This window comes from Chrysemys picta, chromosome 2 (assembly GCF_011386835.1).
Source record: "Chrysemys picta bellii isolate R12L10 chromosome 2, ASM1138683v2, whole genome shotgun sequence".
Lineage (NCBI taxonomy): Eukaryota > Metazoa > Chordata > Testudines > Emydidae > Chrysemys > Chrysemys picta.
Genome location: NC_088792.1, coordinates 57,729,224 through 57,753,169, shown reverse-complemented (window position 1 = coordinate 57,753,169; position 23,946 = coordinate 57,729,224). Strand labels below are relative to the sequence as shown.

Here is a 23,946-nt window from a genome sequence, read left to right as displayed (position 1 = left end):
TTTTTTAATCATATATGGAAGTCCGCATGTGATAATTTCAGCCATCAATGAGCTATAACCAGGGATGGGCCAAAGTAGCAGAGCTAAAAGCTGGAGCCAAAATTCAGTTGAGAGAGAACTGGAGGAAATCATTTTGGTTTAAGACACATGATCTTACACCAGTTACTACAATACTACTCATTAATATAAAATGTCAGAGAAAGAATCCAGTTATATTAGAGAGATTGCTTCTGATGTATCTCGATTTCTATGCAAAAGGTGCACCAGAGCAGACAAAGATAACCTAGGTAATTCCTTTTGTATTCAAGGGCATGAAGCGCGTCTATGTTTGTCAAGCTGGGTCAGAATTATATTAGGCATCATGTCTAAAAAACCTCCTAATCTTTAAACTTTAACTTAAAGAAACAATATAATCCTTAGATTCATGATTTTTAAGTAGCATTCTGTTTTCCTCCTAAATTTAAAGAAACAAGTTTCCTTCATTTGTTAATTACATTCCTCCATACAAAGTAACTCTTGTGTCTTCCTATTAACTTCATATCTAATCTGCCAGCACCAGTGAACCCAGCCATTCATTGGGAATAATAGCACATACAGTTTCATCTTTCACTGATGGTTTCTTTTTTCACTGGACTGAGGCCAGATCCAAACTATTTGGGGGAAAAAAGTCACAGACACACACAAGTCACTATTTATTTTGCGTCCCAATATGACGACACCTGATACAAGCCAAGATGGAGAGAAATCGGAGTATTTAGTGTACAGGCATGAGAATTCACAAGAGTAAAAAGTTAAAGGGGAGGGTAAAAGGGGTGTGGGAAGAAAAAAAATTCTTGGTTTCTGACTAACTGGTTCCTGTTGTTTTTGCAGGCGAATACACTCTTGTTGCTGTGCTCATAGAACTGTGCAGGTCAGATATTCTTGTATGTATAAATCACACCCATTTTTAAACTAGCCACTTCCAGAAAGAAGAACTTTTATCAGCAGAACTGATCAGCTAAGGTGAGCAAACAGTTTTCAGCATTAATATGTATTTATTTGGTAGTGAATCTATGTTATCTATGATGTATATAATCTACCTATAATGTGCGTGCTGATGGGGAAGAAGAATAAAAAAGGTTAACTGGCAAAAAAAAATTCTTCTACAGGGAATATGTAACAGAGCAGTGGGACGGATTTCAAGGGTGTGTCCTATAATGAATTCACCGTTTAAACCAGCACACTGGCATTGGGTCTCATAATATCAAAAATGGATTTTTAAGCTTCATCCATCAACAGTGGTGGCAATTATCTGTCATAGAAGCCATCCTGGGCTTTCTTCATTATGATTTTCTGGGGGGGAAAAAGTTATTTAAGTGTGAGAAAAATATTTCTGTTGGCCCTGAGCTAAAAAAACTGTGTTTATTTCCTGAGATTTCTTGACTGTAAGAAGCATCTTATTTATCTTGAAGGAAATTACTGATTTGCACATTTCATAGCTGTTCTATCATCAGAAACCTGAGACTGTTTCACCAAGCCATAACTATTAATGTTTTCACAGCACTGAAAATATAGAACAAAATATAAGTGACAGACCGATCAAAGATTAATACTAAAGCCTATCTAATGCTAAGGATTATTAACCCCCACATGCAATGGCTACAAGGAATATTTTTGTTGAGTTTATGCTGTAGATTACAGACCTATCATTTTAATGGCCATGGGTAATGATCGGCAGAGCCCCGAAGAGAATTTGGGATTGATTTCCTGTTCCCAATAATTTTTCAGTCCCAGGGTTAAAGCAGTAGTCTTAGTCCCTCTTTATGAAGCAGTGGGAGACCTCCCATTTCTCAGCACTGAACTTCAAACCCTTCAGCAAGCTAAAGAGCTCCAAAGGGGATCTCATCCATTACTGAATGGAGGGAGGGTATCTGCTACACGCAACACTGAGGGTGGGGTATGTAAAACAAAGAAAAAATTGTAGGATTCTTAAAACCCCAGAAGAAACAAAGTGAACCACTAGGGACCAGGGTTGGGAGGGAAAATGTTATGGTGACTTTACTGATTGTTTAGAAGCCTAGCGGAGTCTCTTAATAGTTATGGAATCCTTAGGAGAGGATAACACTTGCAAGGATTTTGTTGTTCTTGTTGTTTTTGTTCTAAGCAGCAAATTCTATTGTGGCCTCTTTAAGAGAATCTGTTTTTTTGTGTTGAGACTGACAGGTGGAGGAGAACCAGTACTGGAATGCACCTGCCAGAACTGGAGTTAGTAACAGTGCTACTTGTGACATTGGCGGGCTTGCGTATAGGCAGTGTAAAAGCCCCAAAACTTTTCATGACTGCCCATACTGAGATGATGGTGTGATTATTACACTGATAGGATTCAGTCTTAGTTGGTCCTGGTGAAATTCCACAATGAATGTAGCTGCTGGGTTCAAATGTTAAGGTATTCTCCATTACAATAGGCTTCATCCTGGCTTGGTTTGTATTTTTAGTCAGAGGCCTCTCTCATAGACTTTAAGGCCAGAAGGGACTATCATCTACTCTGACCTCCTACACATTGCAGGCCACAGAATCATTCCTGTAAAACTCTGGCTGAATTACTGAAGTCCTCAAATCATGACTTCAAGTTACAGAGAATTCACCATTTACACTAATTTAAACCTGCAAGTGACCCAGGCCCCATCCTGTAGAGAAAGGCAAAAATTCCCCAGGGTTTTTGCCAATCTGACCCAGGGAAAAATTCCTTCCCATCCGTAAATATGGTGATCAGTTAGACCCCAAGCATGTGGGCAGGACCCAGAGCCAGATATATATAAGAATTCTCTGCTGTAACTTGGAGTCCTCCCCATCTTGTGTTCCATACCCAACCTTTGGAGATATTTGTACTAGCAGTCGCAGATCGGCTACATGCCATTGTAAGCAGTCTCATCATACTATCCCTTCCATAAACGTATCAAGCTCAGTCTTGAAACCAGTTAGGTTTTTTTTCTCCCACTGCGCCCCTTGGAAGGCTGGGTTCCAGAACTTCACTCATCTGATGGTTAGAAATCTTTGTGTAATTTCAAGCCTAAACTTATTGATGACCAGTTTATATCCATTAATTCTTGTGTCAACATTGGTGTTTAACTTAATTAAACACCAGGGTGGGGAGGAGTTAGCCCTCTGATTTATTTATAGCAGGAACTGGATTTATAGCAGGAACAGGAACATTTTAGTTTATTATTATTCTCAACAGATTGTATTATGCATAAAGCGCTGACATCAAAATTAGCATCACAAGTGATAGTGAGCCAATACAGAGATTCAGTGTTCTCTTCTGCAGCATGCAGTTCCACCAACACTGCATACTTTGCCAATGACATTCAAACAACACATGGGGCTTTGGAGATACAATACCTAGCAATGATTGGACCAGCCAGAGGGGGGGGGAAAGCACCATTTTTTTTAAAACAGAAATTCTAACTAGGTTCAAAAGTGTTTGATTTAAAACACTAAAAATCCTGTTTGCACAGATTTTGCCCTTTTTACTTCTAATCAGAAGCAGAAATCATGAAGTTTCGAGAGTGACTATTCTCATGCGAGTTTTGTCATGAATAAAAACAAGTACCCCTAGAATACTGTAATTTCCATGAAGTTTTCTGAGTTAAGATATTCAGATATTTTGGACAAAGATCAGACTGACACTCAAACTTTCAAATACTTTTCTCAGTGGAAGCACTGATGTTCTTTCATTATTAAAAGCCATTTTAAAAAAATATAATTATAAATGTGTTTTTCACTTTGTAATTTTAAATTGCAAAAATATTTGTTTGTTTTCTGGGAAATCCCTTCCTGATGTTTCTTGTTACACTGGAGTCTACCAGAAGACAAGCTTTTTATAATTTCAGCTAACTTTTTTAGAGCGGATATTATCAACTAGAGTTGGAGCACAAAACCTACTGTCAATAGAAATGTTCCCATGCCATTCTTTTTTATTATTATTAACAATTCCAACAATACAGTTTGGGGAAAGGAAAACACAACCCAGAAGCATTGTCCTGCCATGTTTTCAACTCAATAATTATAAGATTAGACTAGTGTATAACAACTGGAATGAGAAATTGACTAGAAATAAAAGTGAAACTGATTAATTTTTCACTGTTCAAAACTATAGTAGTAACTCTATATTGTTCTCCGGGTATATTTCTGACAAATTTGCAGGATGCTTACGTATCTAGTGTAGACCACCTGGACTCTGGACTATTGTCATCAAGCAAGTCCACTGTTTCCAAAAACAAACAAAACAGTCCTTGTGGTGTAGATTATTAGAATGCTATTAAAATCATCTTCCAGATGGCAACTTGTAATGAACCCACCCAACTAAAAAGATTGCTTTGTTTTCCAGTTTCACGGCTGCATTGAAAGGGGATTTCTTAAAGAGATAATGATGCATTCAGCATTGGCTTTGTCACTCCTGCTAATCGCAGTTTCTTCCAACCTCGCGATGGCAATCAAAAAGGAAAAAAGAGCTCCCCAGACGCTGTCGAGAGGTGCAGTATGTTCACTTTATTTAATTGTTTAGTTAATATAAAATGCAGCCACATGTTTAAATTCAATATACTCTTCTATTTTAAGACATTTGATAGCATATGATGTTTATTTTAAGTGTGCTTATTTTCTCTGAAAAGGGCTATATGAAAAGAGCACTTTTTGTTATTCAACAGATCTACCCCTTGTGTGCATTCACTCTTAACTTTACATTCCCACCCCTCACGTTTACTGATTTTTTTTTCCTTTTAGCTCTGCAAAACCAGCAGAGCTAACAGGGAGTAGGGCTCTGTTTCATCTTGTGCAATGAAATAATTTACACAGTTCCAATAAGTTATGCCTGAGCAAACCCAATGAAGCACTGGAGTTGTACAGATAGCACTGAGGGCCTCTCTCACGGAGTCCACTCACCACTAGGGTGCCTCCTCCTCGCTGCTCTGGGAATTAGCTCCACTCTGGTCTGGCATACCTTTCCTCACCCCGTGATCTCTCGCTGGAACTCAGGGTATTCCTTCTTCGTGACTTAGTCCTCCAGCCAGGTCACTGTACAGCCCTCCCATTCCAGGGTATCAGAGTCCCTTTGGGCATCTGTCCCAGGCAGTCTTTGGCTCCACTGCTCAGTTTATGCTACTATCCCAGTGGCTGGTAGGGGAACCTGGGCCCACCTATTACACTCCAGTTGCCAGGTCAGGCATTGTATGTCCAGTACCTATGGTCTGCTTGCCAGGGCCGGCTCCAGGCACCAACTCAGCAAGCAGGTGCTTGGGGTGGCCAAGGGGAAGAGGCGGCACATCAGGCTCTTTGGTGGCAATTCAGCGGCAGGTCCCTCGGTCCTTCTCAGAGGGAAGGACCTGCCGCCGAATTGCCGCCAAAGAAGAAAGCAGCGCGGTGGAGCTGCCGTCGATCATGATCGCAGCTTTTTTTTATTTTTTTATTTTTATTTTTTTTGCCGCTTGGGGCAGCAAAAACCCTGGAGCCGGCCCTGCTGCTTGCACCCAGACCCTGCTGCTGTTTCCCTGGCCTCCTTCCTATGTCTTTGCTCTCACCCTCTAGCCTCCCCACTCTCTAGGTTTATCAATCCAAATCCCCTTCTCCCAGGGAGTGACTGCAGACCACTTCCCCTGCAGCAGCTTTCTGCTGCTAACTTCCTGGCTTTATTCCAGCCCTGTCTGTTCCTTCTCAGCTGGGTTCAACCTTCAATCAGCCTTTCAAGCTCTGTCTCTCCTTCAGTTGCAGCCTATCAGGTTAATTCACTCAACCTGCACTGCTTTGTGTGGCACATCACAGCCTCATTTGGCCTGCAGAACTTGTTACTAATAATGACGTACTAGAAACAAATAACCCAACTTGACACATTTAACATGGAAATCACAGACTTCCTCCCCCCCCCACACACACTATTTTTGCTTAATTGTTTTCCAGAACAGAAGCACATTTAGAGACTGACCAATGAGGATACTCACATATCTATCTCCTGTCCTTTAGCTGTTCATTTTCACACTTAAGAAGTTCCTTGTTATGCAAAATTTTCAACTTTAATGTTAACTAGTCTTTAACTTTAAATGTAATGATTTTCTCTCTGTTAATTAATTCCCTTAAGAATATGGGTACAGGAATAGTTTAGGAGCTCTGCAAGGTCCTTGCCACTTCTCCATCTCCATTTGTGGAATTTGGATAAGATTACTTGCTTTGCATAATCTCCAGCTACCTCCCCTGCCTCTCCCTATCATCAGGGCCGGCTCTAGGATTTTTGCCACCCCAAGCAAAAACAATTTTGGCTGCCCCCCACCCCTGTTTTTTTCTTACCCCACCCCCGGCCCTGCCTCAACTCTGCCCCTTCCCCATATCCCCAGCCCTGCCTCCTCCCCCCAGGCTCTCAAGCCTAGGAGGGAGGGAGGGAGAGGGAGAAGCAGCGCGTGCGCCACGGCCACTCAGGGTCTCCCCTCCCTCCCAAGCTCTCAAACGCGCGAGGGAGGGGGAGATCCCGAGTGGCCGCGGCGTGCGAAACAGCTGATTCGCGCGCCGCTGCTCCCCCTCCCTCCCAGGCTCTCAAACCTGGGAGGGAGGGGGAGATCCCGAGTGGCCGCAGCGTGCGAATCAGCTGTTTCGCGCGCCGCGGCCGCGCGGGATCTCCCCTTCCCTCCCGGGTTTGAGAGCCTGGGAGGGAGGGCGAGCAGCGGCAGCAGCGGAGGTGAGTTAGGGCGGCCGGGGCACATTTTTACCTTTTTCTTGCTTGAAGGGGCGGCATGGCCCATGCCAGAATGCCACCCCAAGCACCAGCTTGTTTTGCTGGTGCTTAGAGCTGGCCCTGCCTATCATGTAATATTTAAGAATTCTATAGTCCTCAAGTACCCATAACTCACACTTGGCAAAATTCATCCCACACAAAGAGAATTAGCACAAGGCACATGCACCATATAACTCCCATCTAATCCCAAGTACCCCTGAGGGCTCACACATCCTTCCATGCAAAGAGAGGGGAACTCTCTGTAGCTGAAAGTCTGATAACCTATTGCAATCATACTGAAGTCCTACAGTCCTTGACCAGCAATGCTTTAAAAAAATGCCAGGACCAAGCCCTAATATGTCACTCCACATAGGACAGGATTGAAAATGGAAGCTAGAATCATTTGAATTTTGCAGCATAAGGCATCATTCCTTATTTTGGAAATGTGGAAGAAATAGTCACTGACAGCATGTGACAGCTTGCTTGCTCTAAATTCCAGGCTTCTGAGACACAGTATAAGTTTAAGTATGTAACTTGCAGCCCCCAGAACTAATAAGGGAGTATATTGCTCTTTCCAGCAGTCCAGATTGCTAAGAAATCTCTACTACAATAAAGAGACCTTATATTAGCTCTTCTGAGCTATAAAACAACCCCCTACCTCAGTCACTGACTCAAGCCAAGCTCAGCTGCTTATTGGTGAAACAGATCAGAATAATATTACCAACCTGAGAGATACATCATTAACCTAAATGGTCCTCCTTAAATGATAGGAGGCCAAGAGATACCAGATTTAAAACATCTCAGGCCTTCCTCTTTAACCCATTAGAATGCAGCCCAAATCTTATCGAAGATCAAATACTGACAAGACTGGATAAGGAAAGAGATTGAACAATATTGGCTGTTGTCACAAGGTGGAGCTTTACTACAAGCTCCTACATGGTTGAGATTGACCAAGATACTCAGCAGAGAAGAATCAGGCAGGATCTTCAGCTGGTTCCAAATCCAAATCAATTGGTGTTCAACTCTTGCAGCAATAGTACTCCCACCACAGCCTTAATAGGGAAGTAACATTGTTGAGGAGTCTGAACCTATTAAACAAGAACTTGCACATTGGGGATCTGATAAGGCACATGAATCAATTGGACAATACCCTCCTCAAGACCAGAAAATGACTAGGTGGGGATGAGTAGAGAGGCTGGTAATTCATCTGGAAATATTTTTAATATTAATTCTTGATAAAGACTGCATGAACAGACTTAGTGTTGCCAACTCCTAATGTTAAAAAAAAATCATGATTCAGGCCCCAAAATTATGAGATTAGATTAAAAAATATGAGGTTGTTTTTTTTTAAATATTGATTTTGGAATCCTTTTGTCTGCTGGTATTTGAAATTTTACGGGTCACATTTTCAAACTTTTCTCCACAACTATGAGTGTTGGGAACTCTTTTTTCATCCTACTTTTGTCCCCTGACTTCAGGCTCTGCATCAAATGCAGGTCAGCCAGACTCAGGGACCTGAGGACTAATGAAGATTGTAAATTCCACTAGGTGCTTGCCTAAGTGCTTAAGTTTGGCAAGTAACTTGCCTAGGTGTTTTTGAAATTCCAACTTGGTGCCTATCTGCCTCTTCAGAAACTTGAATACCTTTGTAAACCTGTTCCCTGGTCCTTTGTGCCTAAGTTTACTTATCTGTTAAATTAGTGTAATACTCAAAAGTTGAGAGACTTAATATCTACATGGAGTTTTGAAGGCACTGGATAAAAAAAAAATCCTATCTCTGTGCAAGATATTGATAAATGCCCAAAACAGAAGTTATTTTCAAGACTCTGTTGATTAATCCCTCCATTGTGATTACAGGCTGGGGAGATGATATTACTTGGGTGCAAACCTATGAAGAAGGGCTTTTTCAAGCAAGAAAAAGGTAAAGAACATTTAGAAAAGATAAAGTTGTCAAGTCAGCTGAACTATCTAATCAAAGTACTGTAAAGAAACAAAGCAAAACAAAAAATCCCACTCTAGCTAATATAGAAAGCATCTTGTAACAAAACAAAAATGTAATTCTATAAATAAAAGCAACATCTTTTTGGTAATCGCACTGTGGCTTACTGCATCAAGCACTGTTAGACAAGATGTTGGCGTTTATGTGTGTGCTATGGAATAGAAAATTGCCACAGGATAAAGGTCTATTATCAGAAAGTAAACAGACTTGTTTTCATGATGGTATTTATATTTGATTAATTCCTCAGCTTTACCACAACAGCATGAGCCAGTAATAGAACCTCAGGCAACATTCTGTTGTATTAACTATCATCTCAATGCTTTCCCCTTTGGCTTATAGTATTAAATACATGGGCAGTTCCTCACTGTTCACAACTCGTCCAGAATGAGTTCTTGAATAAGCATCACTATGGATTCAGTGGGAAGTACACTTGAGGATTCCTGTACACCTCATAACCTCACGCTCCTCCAGGTCACTCCTCCAAACCCACTTCTTTCTACAGCAACAAAGCACAGTCCCAGGCCAACCTACCAACTCAGGTTTAAAAGAAGGGCAACTAATCTGTTGCATACCTTGTGAAAGCAAGGAGGAAAATCCTACTGAGCACTATTGACTACAGTGGCAAAACACATAGTAATAAGCACTGTGCTGAGCACAAGAACTGGTCAAAAAAAGAATAAAAATTTGTCTTTTAAAAATTTTAATTACCGTATACAGGGCCGGCTTTAGCAAGAGGGGCTTGTACTCACTGGGCGGCGCTCCGAGTCTTCAGCAGCACTTCGGACTGCCGTGCTCCGGCCGGGGTTGCGGGGCCACGTGGTTGCTGGGCTCTGGCCGGCGCTCTGACCGGAGAGCGGCACCTCGGGGCTTGCCGGGCCGGCACTCCGGCCGGGGGAGCGGGGCCGCGGCTCCCGCCAGGGGAGTGAAGCCGCAGGGCTTGCTGCGCTCCGGCCAGGGGAGTGGGGCCCTCTTAGGCGTGGGGCCCGATTCCGGGGAATCGGCGGAATCGGTCTAAAGCCAGCCCTGACCATAGATACTCGTTCATAAGCCAAATTTTTTTAGTAAAAAAGGGAAGCACCAGAGAAGGGGGTCAGCTTATGAATGGGTATAGAGAGGGAGAGGTGGGACACAGCCTCTCCCCCCAACAGAGGGCGCAAGGAGAAGCAGCACAGCCAGAAGGGAAGAGGCGGGGCCAGAGTCTCTCTGCTTTTGGCCACGCTGCTCTCCCCCCAGCCTCCGAAGCAGCTGCAGCTCCGGGGCTGGCAGGCTGCAGCCATGCCGCTCAGCCCCGCCCCCCAGCGCAGGCTGTGGCTGCGCCGCTTGGGCGCCGGAGCACGCTGCGGCCGCGCCGCCCGTCCCAGACCGCTGGAACATACTACAGCCGCACCGCCCGTCCCAGCCCGCTGGAACATGCTGCGGCCGCACCGCCCGTCCCAGCCCGCTGGAACATGCTGCGGCCGCACCGCCCGGTCTGGCCCGCTGGAGCAGCTCCAGCCAGGCCAGAGACATCCTTCCCAGATAAGGTGGGAAGAGATAGGATGGGTTACTCCCCTCACCCCCAGCTTCTCCCCCCCAAAAAAAATTTCCCCACCAATTGCTGTCCCAGCCGTCAGGGTAAATATCTGGCATGCCGGGACACTTCGTTTACTAAGGTTTACCTTTGTGCCTGTGGACGCTCGAGGTAAACAAACCATCTCGGCCCGCCAGCGGCTTATCCTCATGGCCCGGGAGCCGAAGTTTGCTGACCCCTGGGTTGGCTTAAGAACGGGTCATAAAAATTTTCCATTTTTACTTATCCATCTTGGGGGGGGTTGGCTTATAAACGAACCGGCTTATGATAGAGTATATTTTTCCCCAATATGTTGAAAGATATCTAAATTTCATCAACATTTTTCATTTCGGGAAAAATTTAAGCCAATTCCGCAGCTGTTCAACACCCTCTCCCCCCCTCCCCCCCCCCCCCCCCAATTTTTCAATGAAACTTTTCATAGCCAATTTTCAAGGGAAGGGCAGTTTAATCAAAAATAGATTTTTTTATGGGGAAAAAAAAAACTTGTAGAAAACCAGAGAAAGGAAATTTTGACTAGCTCTACTCAGTAGTAAGTGTCCACAAGACTGGGCTAGGTTGGAGAATGCTTCTCTTTGTAAGCCTTCCTGGAACTATATATTAAGCAATAATAAAAAGATGATCCTCTGCAGTCTCCAAGCTGAGAACCTCTCAGTTTAGAATATATCTTGCATCTCTATTTTCTTGCGTTCCTTTTTATGAACGAGTTACATGACACTCAGAAATATGCCCCATTCTTCCCAATGCCTCAGTCTAGTTATTAGTTTGGTGTAACATAAGATGCTACCGCAGTTGCATATCCAGGCCTGTTTATCCAAGTGACTCTAATTTTACACTCATCAGATGATCTAATTATGTATTTTTTGTTGTTATTAAAGTAACAAACCACTGATGGTCATTCATCATCTGGAGGACTGTCAATACTGCCAAGGTAATTTCAATTGTCTGACTGTTAAACTAATAATTTGAAGATTTTTAGAACATATATCCGCCAATCTCTAGATTGTTATATGGCCCCTTTCTATAGTTATCTGTAACACTGAATCACTTTCTCAGATGTGCTGCATATTCAATAGAAAGTATCTCCAAAAAGTAAATAATGAAAACAGGCTGCTTACAAACCCCACCACAAGCCTTTTACAACAGAGAACATGAAAAAATACCTTACAAAGCTGTTCTGCAAAGCCTGATGCAGTATTAGACGGTTTAAATTAAGATGCATGAATTTACTCCTAACTCATTGAACAGATTTAATATTGTTCTTTCCTCCTGAACTGGTAACCAGAGAAGGAGACTGGGGCATGACTGCTGAAATTGACCTAAGAAGAATTTACGGAGAATAATACACTTTTGTCAAGCTGTTGCTTGACACCCATTGAAATGAAAGGCTTCAGAAATAACAGGAGAAAGCTTCCATTTGTATAGCTGAAGGTTGTCCCGACACAGGACAAAACCAAAATGTGGTGATAGATCTGTGACCTGTCTCATTAGAAATGTGGAGAAAGCAAAGTCTCATGCATATGTTGCCCCAGTGAAGAAGAAAAAATAGGTTTTAGAAGAAGTGATTGAGAACAGCTTTTAAAACCATCACATCTTTTCTAGCACTGAAGAAGGTTTTTGCAGAAAATGAGGAAATACAAGAAATGGCTCAAAATAACTTCATCATGCTAAATCTCATGGTAAGGAGATATATATTGCACGTTTTAAATTGATGCATTTCAGCATACGTTGTCACGTTAGTATTATCTACCATGGCTTCATATGCTCCTATTCGCTAGTTTCACAAAGTGCAAATGAATATTTAATAATTTGCTCTTAATTTTCCTGCCAGCATGAAACCACAGATAAGAACTTGTCACCTGATGGACAATATGTACCTCGAATCATGTTTGTAGGTATGCACAATATATATCTTCTTTAAAAATGAAACCTCATTTCAATAGTATGTATGTGTTATAGGAATTTTCTCCCTCATGATATACAGGATATTTAACATTTTAATTTATTAATTTTTGAGTTAGCATGGTATATACCAAACCCTTGCCTCCTTCAAGGCATCAAACAAAACCATAGAAATGTAGGGCTGGAAGGGATCGTGAGAAATCACCTAGTCCATCTTCCTGCACTGAGGCATATGCCTAGATCATCCCTGACAGGTGTTTGTCTTTAAAACCTCCAATGATGGGGATTCCACAACCTTCCTTGGAAGCGTATTCCAGAGCTTAACTGCCCTTATAGTTAGAACATTTCCCTTAATATCTAAATCTCCCTTGCTGCAGAATAAGACCATCACTTCTTGTCCTACCTTCAGTGGACATGGAGAAAAACTGATCCTCCTCCTCTTTATAACAGCCTTTTACCTATCTGAAGACTTATCAGTTTAGAGAAGAGAAGAATGAGGGAGTATTTAAATATCTCCTCTAGCAGCCGACAGCACTGATAGACAGATGCGCACACGCACACAGAAAAAGCAAGGTTCATCTCGTCCAGCACACTAGAGGAGTAAGGGATAGGTGAGAGTTGGGGGTGAAGTGTATGTGAAAGTAGCTTGGGTTTGAGCCCCCCCTTCAATCTTAGAATTCCATTACCATAGGCTCTTCCCACTCCTGGGTTGAGCTTGAACATGGTGTGAAATTTTCAAAACATTGCCACTCAGTGTAGAATCTTTCGGCCCCTGGGGTGAGGGAGATGGCAGGGGCCAATGGTTCCACATCCTGGAAAGGAGATAATAAATGAAAGATGCAGCACTGGCAGATGGTGCAGAAGGGGAAGGGATCCACAAGCTATGGAAAAAAAAAAGAGAGAGAGAGAGAGAAAGAGAGAGAGAAGTGATTTAAACAACTTGGATTTAAAATCAGTCTACCAGGCAGCTCACCACAGATCTGTCCACAAAAGAAATCAATGCTATATACATATTTCCCTGACCCTCCAAAACCAAGCAGAGTCTCAGCTATTGGCAAGTTTGGCAAAAGGAGGAGTTTACTGAGTTGCCTAACTAGAAAGAAATCTCCATGAATGTCTAATAAATTGCTCATACAGCATTGCAATAGTATGTCCCTGCAAATAGTCTCACAGTGGGTGCAGTGTGTATTTGTAATGCACTCGTCACTAGGCTGGTAAAAAAGGGATATGTCTGCCTGCAATATAACCCAGCTTTGCATGAGACCAGCTGATCCCAAAAAGAATTGAATCCAATGCCACATGGGGGTAGGGGTGCTCTGAAGCTGCAATGCAATCCCAGGGCTGCTCAAATGGAAGAGGTTGTAAATGGGGAAATTATGCTAATGAGTGTTTGACACCACCACTACTCCTGTCGATCCTGGTCCCTCTCTTTCTAAGTGCCAGCCCTTACAGCTGCCATAAGCCCCATGCGGGGGATGAGAGATGGGGGGATGAAGGTGTGATGGGTTGCATCACAGAAACCCCCTTGGGAACTGCCAACTGATGTGCTAAGACTACTTCTGCCCCTGCTTTCCCTGCCAGCTTGGGACTCCAGCACCCTGTCTTGTTGAGCCAGACATGCCAGTCTGCTCTAACACAGATCCAGGGTCTGAACCAAATGCCCCAAAGCTGCAGACTTAACTGAAAGCAATTTAAGAAGTGCTCCTGTCTTTAACACTCAGATGCCCAACTCCCAGTGGGGTCCAAACCCCAAATAAATCTGTTTTACCCTGTATAAAGCTTATACAGTGTAAACTCAAATTGTTTGCCATCTATAACACTGATAGAGAGATATGCGGAGCTGTTTGCCCCTCCCAGGTATTAATACATACTCTGGGTTAATTAAAAAGTAAAAAGTGAAAGTAGGATTTAAGTGGTTCCAAGCAATAGCAGACAGAACAAAGTGACAAAAACAACAAGGAGTCCGGTGGCACCTTAAAGACTAACAGATTTATTTGGGCATAAGCTTTCGTGAGTAAAAAACCTCACTTCTTCACATCTGAAGAAGTGAGTTTTTTTACCCACAAAACCTTATGCCCAAACAAATATGTTAGTCTTTAAGGTGCCACCGGACTCCTTGTTGTTTTTGTGGATACAGACTAACACGGCTACCCCCTGATACAGAACAAAGTGAATTACCAAGCAAAATAAAAATAAAAAACACGCAAGTCTAAGCCTAGTACAGTAATAACACTGAATACAGATAAAAATCTCACCCTCAGAGATGTTTCAATAAGTTTCTTTCACAGACTGGACACCTTCCTAGTCTGGGCACAATCCTTTCCCCTGGTACAGCCCTGGTTCCAGCTCAGGTGGTAGCTAGGGGATTTCTCATGATGACTGCCCCTTTTGTTCTGGTCAACCCACTTGTATATCTTTTGCATAAGGCGGGAATCCTTTTTCCCCTCTCTGTGTTCCCACCCCTCCTTCTAAATGGAAAAGCACCAGGTTATGGATTCCAGTTCAGAAGACATGATCACATGTCACTGTAAGACTTCATTACCCACTTGCCAGCACACATATATACAGAAAGATTTACAAGTAAAACAGAGCCATTTACAGTCAATTGTCCTGACTGATGGGAGCCATCATGATTCCAAACCACCATTAATGGCCCATATTTTGCATAATTACAATAGGCCCTCAGAGTTATATTTCATATTCCTAGTTTCAGATACAAGAATGATACATTCATACAAATAGGATGAACACATTTAGTAGATTATAAGTTTTGTAATGATACCTTACAAGAAACTTTTTGCATGAAGCATATTTTAATTACATTATATTCGCATTCATCAGCATACTTTCATAAAATCATATAGAGTGCAACATCACAGAAGGGTATTGTTGACAGGTCCCTATAGTTATTATTTTCAAACAAGTTGCCTCTTTTAGGAAAGGGCCAATGAGGGGGATATAAACCGACAGTTACAAACACACAGAATTGTATCTTCATGGCAAAGGTGGAATTTTCATTTTTTTTTAAACTGTTACAAAGAGAGAGAAATCATGTAGGATCAATGATGGACGAGCTCAGTGTGGCTGTTAAGCCCCTGATCTGTAGATCACCAGGAATCCAAGGTGTTCTTCTTGGCGGTCTTCAGAATGAATCATTTTCAAGTCTCAAAATGGTGCACGGGCTATAGCCCTAACTTTGCCTGTGGAGACCTGGGTTCAAATACCTCCACCATCATAGACTCCTTAAGTGACTTGGGCAAATCATTTAGTCTTTTTATGGCTTAGTTCCCCTATTGTAAAATGAGGATAATAGTATTTTGGATGATACTGTTATCATCTAAAGGATGAATGCATTAAAGATTGTGAGGCGCTCAGATACTGTGGTGATCGGACCATATAATTCAAGTTATGAGAATTTTAGTCAGAGAAGGGAAGTGAGCCAAAGAGAGGATAATAAAAGTTGGCCCTCAGAAAGTAAAAGTCTGAGAATCACAGTAATACATGATTCATATAATTTATGTGGAGCTTTCAGAGCCAGAATGCCTTACCCAATGTATGTGCATAGTTTTACATACTGAATATTAGGTCTGTTGATTAATCACAGTTAACTCACGCAATTAACTAAAAAAAAATAATCGTTATTAATCACAGTTTTAATCAAACTGTTAAACAATAGAATACCAATTGAAATGTATTAAATATTTTGGATTTTTTTCTACATTTCCAAATAAACTGATTTCATTTACAACACATAATACAAAAAGTGTACAGTGCTCACTTTATATTATTTTTTAATATGAATATTGACTGTAAAAGAAATAGTATTTTTCAATTCACCTCAAACAAGTACTATAGTGCAATCTCTTTATCATGAAAGTTGAACTTACAAATGTAGATTTTTTTGTTACATAAGTGCACTCAAAAACAAAACAATGTAAAACTTTAGAGCCTACAAGTCCACTCAGTCCTACTTCTTGTTCAGCCAATCACTAAGATAAATGAGTTTGTTTACATTTATGGGACATAATGCTGCCCTCTTCTTTTTTACAATGTCACCTGAAAGTGAGAACAGGCTTTTGCATGGCACTTTTGTAGCCAGCATTGCAAGGTATTTACGTGCCAGATATGCTTAGCATATCTGATTCATATGCCCCTTAATGCTTTGGCCACCTTTCCAGAGGATATGCTTCCATGATGATGACGTTCATTACAAAAATAATGTGTTAATTAAATTTGTGACTGAACTCCTTGGGGGAGAATTGTATGTCTCCTGTTCTGTTTTACCCACATTCTGCCATATATTTCATGTTATAGCAGTCTTGGATGATGACCCAGCATGTGGTGTTCATTTTAAGAACACTCACTGCAGCTTTGACAAAATGCAAGGAAGGTATCAATGTGAGATTTCTAAGGATAGGTACAGCACTCGACCCAAGGTTTAAGAATCTGAAGTGCCTTCCAAAATCTGAGAGGAACGAGGTGTGGAGCATGCTTTCAGAAGTTTTAAAAGAGCAACACTCCAATGTGGAAACTACAGAATGCAAACCACCAAAAAAGAAAATCAACCTTTGCTAGTGGCATCTGACTCAGATGATGAAAATGAACATGTGTCGGTCTGTGCTGCTTTGGATCGTTATTGAGCAGAACCCATCGTCAGCATGAACCAATGTCCTCTGGAATGGTGACTGAAGCATGAAGGGACATATGAATCTTTTGCACATCTGGCATGTAAATATCTTACAACGCCGGCTACAATAGTGCCAAGCAAACACCTGTTCTCATTTTCAGGTGACATTGTAAACAAGAAGCTGGCAGCATTATCTCCTGCAAATGTAAACAACCTTGTTTGTATTCTATGTTGTAATTGAAATCAATATATTTAAAAATGTAAAAAACATCCAAAATTATTTAAATAAATGGTATTCCATTAGTAACACTCGATTAATTGTGAGATTAATGACAATTTTTTTAATCACACAATTAATCGCAATCACTTTTTTAATTGCTTGACAGCCCTACTGAATATATATATTCAAGAGGACTGGCCTCTTTTTGTGATATTTTCCCTTAAACATGCAATAGAATATACATACTGGTGAACATAACATATATCCCTATTTAACAATTAATACATAATATTTAAAATAAATCTGTCACTCGTTCAGTACATCAGTGTAATAAGAACTCTGGGTGGAAAAGAATGTAATTATTCCATTTGTTCTAAATTAGTATCTTCCAAAACTATATTTAAGTTGACTCTGCCTCATATTCACAACCAGTAGACATTGAAGATGCTGTTACTGAGAATGCAATGGGATAATTGTATAATATGTCCACTTTTTCAGACCCCTCTCTTACAGTAAGAGCTGATATCACTGGAAGATATTCTAATCGACTCTATACTTACGAACCCCAAGACATACCATTCTGTAAGTATCCACACTGTGAATGCTTTGCATTTCACACTGTGACCAGTGAGACATACCCTACCCATTGACCTGTGCTTGAGGATCAGACAGCATTTCATTGTCCTTCCTGCTCCGCACCCCAAAAATACCTACGGTAATTCTTGCAAGGGGTCGAACACTCTGGTCCTGATCCAGCAAAGCATTTAAGTACACAAATACTCCCACTGAAATTAGTAGGACTACTCAATTGAGTCAATTTACGCATGCGTTCATAAGTTTACAGGACCAGGGTTTAACTGGCACAGTGAAAATTACTATCCACAAAAGGACTGTCAAATGCACAAAGTAAACAGTCTAGGGAAAAAATTGAGAAAATATTTTTCTACCAACTTTTTAAATTTAGAGTTACTTAGGTACAACCTAGGATTACTCATTGTCAGACAGAAAAGTAATTTTTCAAGTTGACCTTGTCCCTTTCATGTCACAGCATCTATCAGAATGCATAGCTTTTTTCTTACCCCAAATAGAATATTAGATGTACTGAAGTCTATTGATTTGTATGTTAGCTCTTCAAGCATGATTATAAGATTTACTGTTGAGGATCAATTTTAAAATATGAAAAATGAAGGGAAGTGAAAAGTGATGAAATGGAGCTTGTCAAGTTCTTAGTAGTGATGAACCATGAAACTCTACACCCTCGGTTTCAGTAAACAGTGCCAAAAATCCCACAATAAAAGATCTACAATATATTTTGTGCCCCAATATACATCAATTAATTCACAAGCGAAACATTTTGATAAATTGAGATTTTATTTTCAGATAGAAACGTACTTCAAATATTTTTTTAATTTGCGGTTTATTCTTCTTCCAGTGATAGAGAACATGAAGAAAGCATTACGCCTTATTCAGACTGAACTGTAACTTGTGGCAGTGAAATCACCATAACCTCTACAAGATGAAATGGTACAAGGAACCCCTCCACGTTTGAAATATACTCATTAGATGATTTGTCTGTATTAGCATTTAAACCTTATAGCAATCAATTGTGGTACACAGAATTTCATATGAAAAAAATATATTCCCAGGTATATATAACACTTCTGAAAGTGAACTGAATGTTTAGAATGGATGAACGGAAATATTTAAAACATGTAAAACCTTAGCTGCACAGATAAATTCAGGGGGAATGGTAAAACGATGCAAAAAAAAATTTCTTTGAATTCTAGGTCACTGATTCAAATCTGGTCCAGTAAAGCTTGACCAGAAGTTGTAACCCATCCCATCTGATGACTGCTTCGTAGCCTGCGCCAGTTAATAAACTTTGCTGAGAGGATCAGATCAGAAGACATTTCCTAGAAAGGCTGGAGCAGAAAAGGATAATATGTTCATTGTAACTTTTCAAGAGAAGCTCAGTTGGCAGTGTGGGAGTGGCTCGTCTTTGTGTCCAGCATTCTTCTGTACGATAATGTGATTGTTAAAAGCAGAACATATACTTTGATGCTGAATATACAACAAGTGAACAGTTTGGGCTCTGTCAGATAAAATTCAGCAAAGGCCTTTGACTTTGAGGAAAATATACTAATGCAATGGATTAGAAGGAAGGAATTCTCAGCTTCAACATAAGCTTCAGGGCCATAACACCCAGACATAAGAACGGCCAAACTGGGTCAGATCAAAGATCCATCTAGCCCAGTATCCTGTCTTCTGACAGTAGTCAATACCAGGTGCCCCAGAGGGAATGCTAATCATCAAGTGATCCATCCCCTGTCACTCATTCCCAGCTTCTGGCAAACAGAGGCTAGGGACACCATCCCTGCCCAATGGCTAACAGCCATTGATGGACCTATCCTCCATGAACTTATCTAGTCCTTTTTTGAACACTGCCATAGACTCATTTGTTAAGAAGTAATTAAGTTACTCCTAGCTATAAAGTAAAATGTTGTTAATAAAGAGATTTGCTGTTATAACAGAGTTTGAGAGAGACATGGGGAGAAATGATCTGTATGCTTAAAGAAAAATTCAATTTCTTACATGAGTCACTAATAGTATACTATCTTGACACCCAGTGAAATGAATTTTGTACCTGTAGGAAGATATTGAAAATAAAATAAAACTGTCAAATATGTCCCTCCTAACCCTGTTTGGTTTACTCATTTGATACACAATTAAATTGTATGTGTGGCATAGGAAATCCAGAGAATAGCCAGAATAAAAGTGGTTTCACTTTGCTGTCATTTTCAAGTGTCAGATTAGACCTGGTTGGAATGGGGGGCGGGTGGGTCCCCCTGGTGAAAACTTGAAATATCAATGAAAATGAAAATTTTCAATTTATAATAAATTTATTTTTTAATGAGCCCTAGCTGTGAGTCCTGGTGTCCTTCATGTATCAAGGACTGACTCCTCAGTGCAGAACAATATTCTATATTCTCTGGTCAAGTCCAAAAAGCCACTTACCATTCCAGAGGACTGCAAGAAATATGCCTAGCAATCATAATGATTTTCACTCCCACAGTGATTGGAAATACAGTGAGAGGCTGTGAGTGAAATAAATGGAAGGGCATGGCTTCTTAAACCAGTATTGAAGACTTGATGTTACTGCATTTTAAGAGTCTGGACAAAAGAAATCTTATTTCCTTCCTTACCACTTAAGCTGGTACTATAACATGTAAGGGTGACTGGGCCAGTCATAAAAGACTCATACATTCATCTTGTACTCTATGTATTCAGACACTGTATAAAACTTGTAGTAAGGAAAGGTCATTCATCATACATACAGTAATATAAAGGAAACAGCTACACTGAGCTGCAAGACTGATTTGAGTTTATAAATGTATGAACATTCTATTCCTTGCCTTTTGCTGGAAAAATACAAAACACATGTATGTTGAAAATAAACCCAGACAACTCATCTCCACCAAACGTTATAGTGATATAACTTAAAAGGAGAAAGCCACAGAACCTGAATTTGGTCACACCAGTGTTACTTAGAATATAAGAACATAAGAAGTGCCAAGCTGCCTCAGACCAATGGTCTATCTAGCCTTGTATCCGGTCTCCGATGGTGGCCAGTACCAGAGCTTCAGTGGGAGTGTACAGAACAGGGCAGCTGGAATGATCTACCCCTGTCTTCCCCTCCCGGCTTCTGGCAGTGAGAGGTTTAGAGTTGCCCTTAGAATAGGGTTGCATCCCTGCCCATCTTGGTTAATAGCCATTGATGGACCTGTCCTCCATCAATATATCTGCCTCTTTTTTGAACCCTGTTATACTTCTGGTCATACACCATCCCATAGCAATGAGTTCAACAGGTTAGTTGTGTGAAAAAGTACTTCCTCTCGTTTGTATTAAACCAGATGTCTATTCATTTCATCAGGTGAACCCTGTTTTTTCTATTGTGGGAAAGGGTAAATTACACTTATCTATTCATGTTTTCCTCAGGAGTAACTCCACTGAAGTCAATGGTGTTATTTATTTTGATTTATAAAGAATTTTTTAAAGTGCCTATCTCTAGCTCTAAGCAATTCTGCCATGAATTAAAAATACAAATCACCACTTTAAGTCAAAGGAGAATCAGGCCTACCTTGCGCATACTGAATTTTGCATAATTCCAAAACCAAAAGCCAGTTTTAAGAATACAAGGATGTGAAGGCGAAACAAGGCAACCCCCCCCCCCCCCCCAAATTCAGTAACATTTTTATAACTATGCTTCTTATAGGGCAAGTACTTGGAGCCATTAAATGCAAACTGAATGGCATTGTCAGCTTCTTTCTCAAGGGCTGAAGCTATAACAGCTATACTAAAAAAACAAAAAGCTCCTCCCCCACAAATAGTCCAAGATCAAAGACCTTGCAACATTAATTCTTTGACTACTAATGCTCCCCTTATGCGCTCCACCAACAGAAGCTGATCCAATAAAAGATATTACCTAACCCACCTTGTCCCTCTTATATCCTGGGACCAACACGGCTACACCACCATCAAAAACAAACCGCCCCTACATCTTTAGTGCTCCAGTCAGTCAACCATAAACATGTCATTGAAATCAACCACCTGCAACTGGTGCACTCAGCAGCAGAGCAGAAACATTCCACTGGGGCATACATGGAATGTTTAGAGACAGGTATCTGTATAATTTTACCTTAAAAATATGCATAGTCTCTGGGCACTGAGAGTACATCTGTCATTTTGCCAGCAAACATTTGGGGCCCAAATCCAATGCATACAAGAAGGAATTCATGCAACATTAAGGTTGGGCAATTTCAGAAGAATTGCACCAATTAAGACTCCAATTGCATTGTTAACTCAGCTACATTCCACACCTTGTATGTTTTATATCATAATTTAATAATGGAACCAGTAACAGCAAGGTTTTTCCTAATAGCACAAACATGCAATGCAGCCAAGTGCTTAACATTTGCTGTTACACATTTTTTGTACAGATTTCAGCGGCACAACCCTCAGACTGGTTTATGGAATATAGTATCAGCCCCATGCTGGAAGTGGGGAGGAGGTCAGGAGCCCCGGAAGCAGCATTAGCAGTGCACCACCACTGGAAACAATGCAATCTCTGCTCCCCTCTGTTCCCAGCCAGTGCTGTTGGCCAATTTGGGGGAGTGGGTCAAGGACATGATCCACCCGTTTTACAAAGGCTAGTGCTAATAGTGATGGCAGCCGTGCAGAGACTCTATGCTCTCTGAATGCAAAGAATCCCAGTGAACCTGGCCTCTTCAAGGGTCATGACACAGGAGAGGGGCTTCCTGAGCTTTAACAAGCTCACCTATTCCCCGTCCATGTTTATTAAAACAATAATCACTCGTGTTGCTGGTTAGGGTGCCTTGCAACCCCTACTGTTGCATTTTAAAAGCACTTTATGAAACAGTTTATTTTTGTTATAGATGCCTCCCATTAGGTATAAAGCCATTCCTCCCTTTCTGAGTAACCCTTCAAACTCCCTACCCCCCTCTCAACCCTACCTTTCTCATCAATAATACTCACTTCACCTCACTGAAATAAGTCATTATTAGAGCTAGACAAAACTTTTAATCTGAAAACTTTTTTGCAGAAAAATGCAGATTCAGGTTGACCAAAGCAATTCATGATTTTGAGTCCATTTTAATGAACTTTTTCTGCAGAAAAAGGGGAAAAAACAGACACGTTGAAGAAGTTTGTATCTGCATTTCTGAAAGAAAAGGTTCTGATGTCTTATTTCGGAAAGACGGTTCACTTTGGGATGTCCCTTGCTTTTAAAACATTTTAAAAAAAAAACTTTGAAACACCACATTTTGGTTTGATCAACACAAAATGAAGCATTTTTCAACATTTTAGTTCTATGTCTGATTAGCTTTATTGGGCCTACTAGCTGGAAGATCCCATTTCTGATTTCACCTTCTTTCTTCTCTCATTTATTCAGTCCTAAGTATCAGATTCAATTCTACCCTCCGTTGTAGCCTTGCAAGCTTATTAACTTCAGCCAAGGACAGAATTTGATCTTTAATTCCATCGTGTATTGATGACATGAGACTAGATGTCCATTAAAATTTATCAACTAGATGTAATGGGACTAATTTACACGGGAAGCAAGATTTTGGGCTATTATAATTATTCATATTACAGCAGCACCTGCATATGTGCTAAATGGTGTAAGACATAAGAATGCATACTCTCTGCCCTAAAGAGCTTGAATATGAAAATTAAAACCCAGCATAAACCCAAAACAAATCACCAGCACAGCAGTCAATGGTGGAGAAGTAGGCAGTATCACAAACATGGCCACTGCTGATAATTTAGCCTCCTTGGACATGAAAACAAAGTGGCTAAGAATCAGATCAGATGCCACAAATATTAACACAAGTAGATCAAAATACCTGTGACTTAGAGGGTCTAGGAGGGAGCATAGCAGTAGAAAAAATGAGAGGATTTAGAGACCTGAAATGATGGCATAAAAGAAAAGATTTCAGGAGCCTTAAGGTAATGAGGTTTCAGATCCAGTCCATTGGGTGGAGCTATGTGTTCAGAGAACAAACACATTGTGTATTTGTAGAGTTCAATGTGTTCCTCTTTCTTCAGTTTTAAAGTCTCGTTAAATTAACAGTTGACCTGCCCCTTCTCCCCCCTTGAGATTTACTTTTCCATGTACCAGACTTGGTGCTGTAACAAGAAGCTGAAATCTCAGATTTATGTCATTTCTCAGAGATGTGTGTTTTAAGCTAAATAACATGGTAGTCCATGACATGACCAGCAGTGTCTTCCTCCTCCTTTCTCCTCCCCCTCTGATGCTGCCCTGAAAAGATAGGGATGGAATAGTTAGAAGAGGGAGGAAGCTCCCTCCTGTCTCCTC

The 23,946-nt window shown here is 40.9% G+C and overlaps 1 protein-coding gene and 1 long non-coding RNA gene across 3 annotated transcripts in view; one reads left to right on the top strand and one right to left on the bottom strand.

The window, feature by feature from the left end:
* LOC135981095 (uncharacterized) overlaps window positions 1-23,946 on the bottom strand; it is an 87,315-nt gene that overhangs the window by 33,586 nt on the left and 29,783 nt on the right. The gene's annotated exons all lie outside the window — the stretch shown is intronic.
* Window positions 843-19,747, top strand: AGR3 (anterior gradient 3, protein disulphide isomerase family member). 2 transcript variants are annotated; one of them, XM_005306660.4, is made up of 9 exons: window positions 861-1,002; window positions 4,367-4,511; window positions 8,594-8,657; window positions 11,181-11,233; window positions 11,905-11,981; window positions 12,134-12,197; window positions 17,550-17,633; window positions 18,484-18,575; window positions 18,839-18,974. In XM_005306660.4, the coding sequence occupies exons 2-8, from the start codon at window positions 4,406-4,408 to the stop codon at window positions 18,531-18,533; spliced, it is 498 nt and encodes a 165-aa protein (XP_005306717.1). In that variant the 5' UTR covers window positions 861-1,002; window positions 4,367-4,405; the 3' UTR covers window positions 18,534-18,575; window positions 18,839-18,974. The 2 variants fall into 2 exon arrangements, with proteins under 2 accessions (XP_005306716.1, XP_005306717.1); XM_005306659.4 differs by having other exon boundaries at window positions 843-1,002; window positions 18,484-19,747.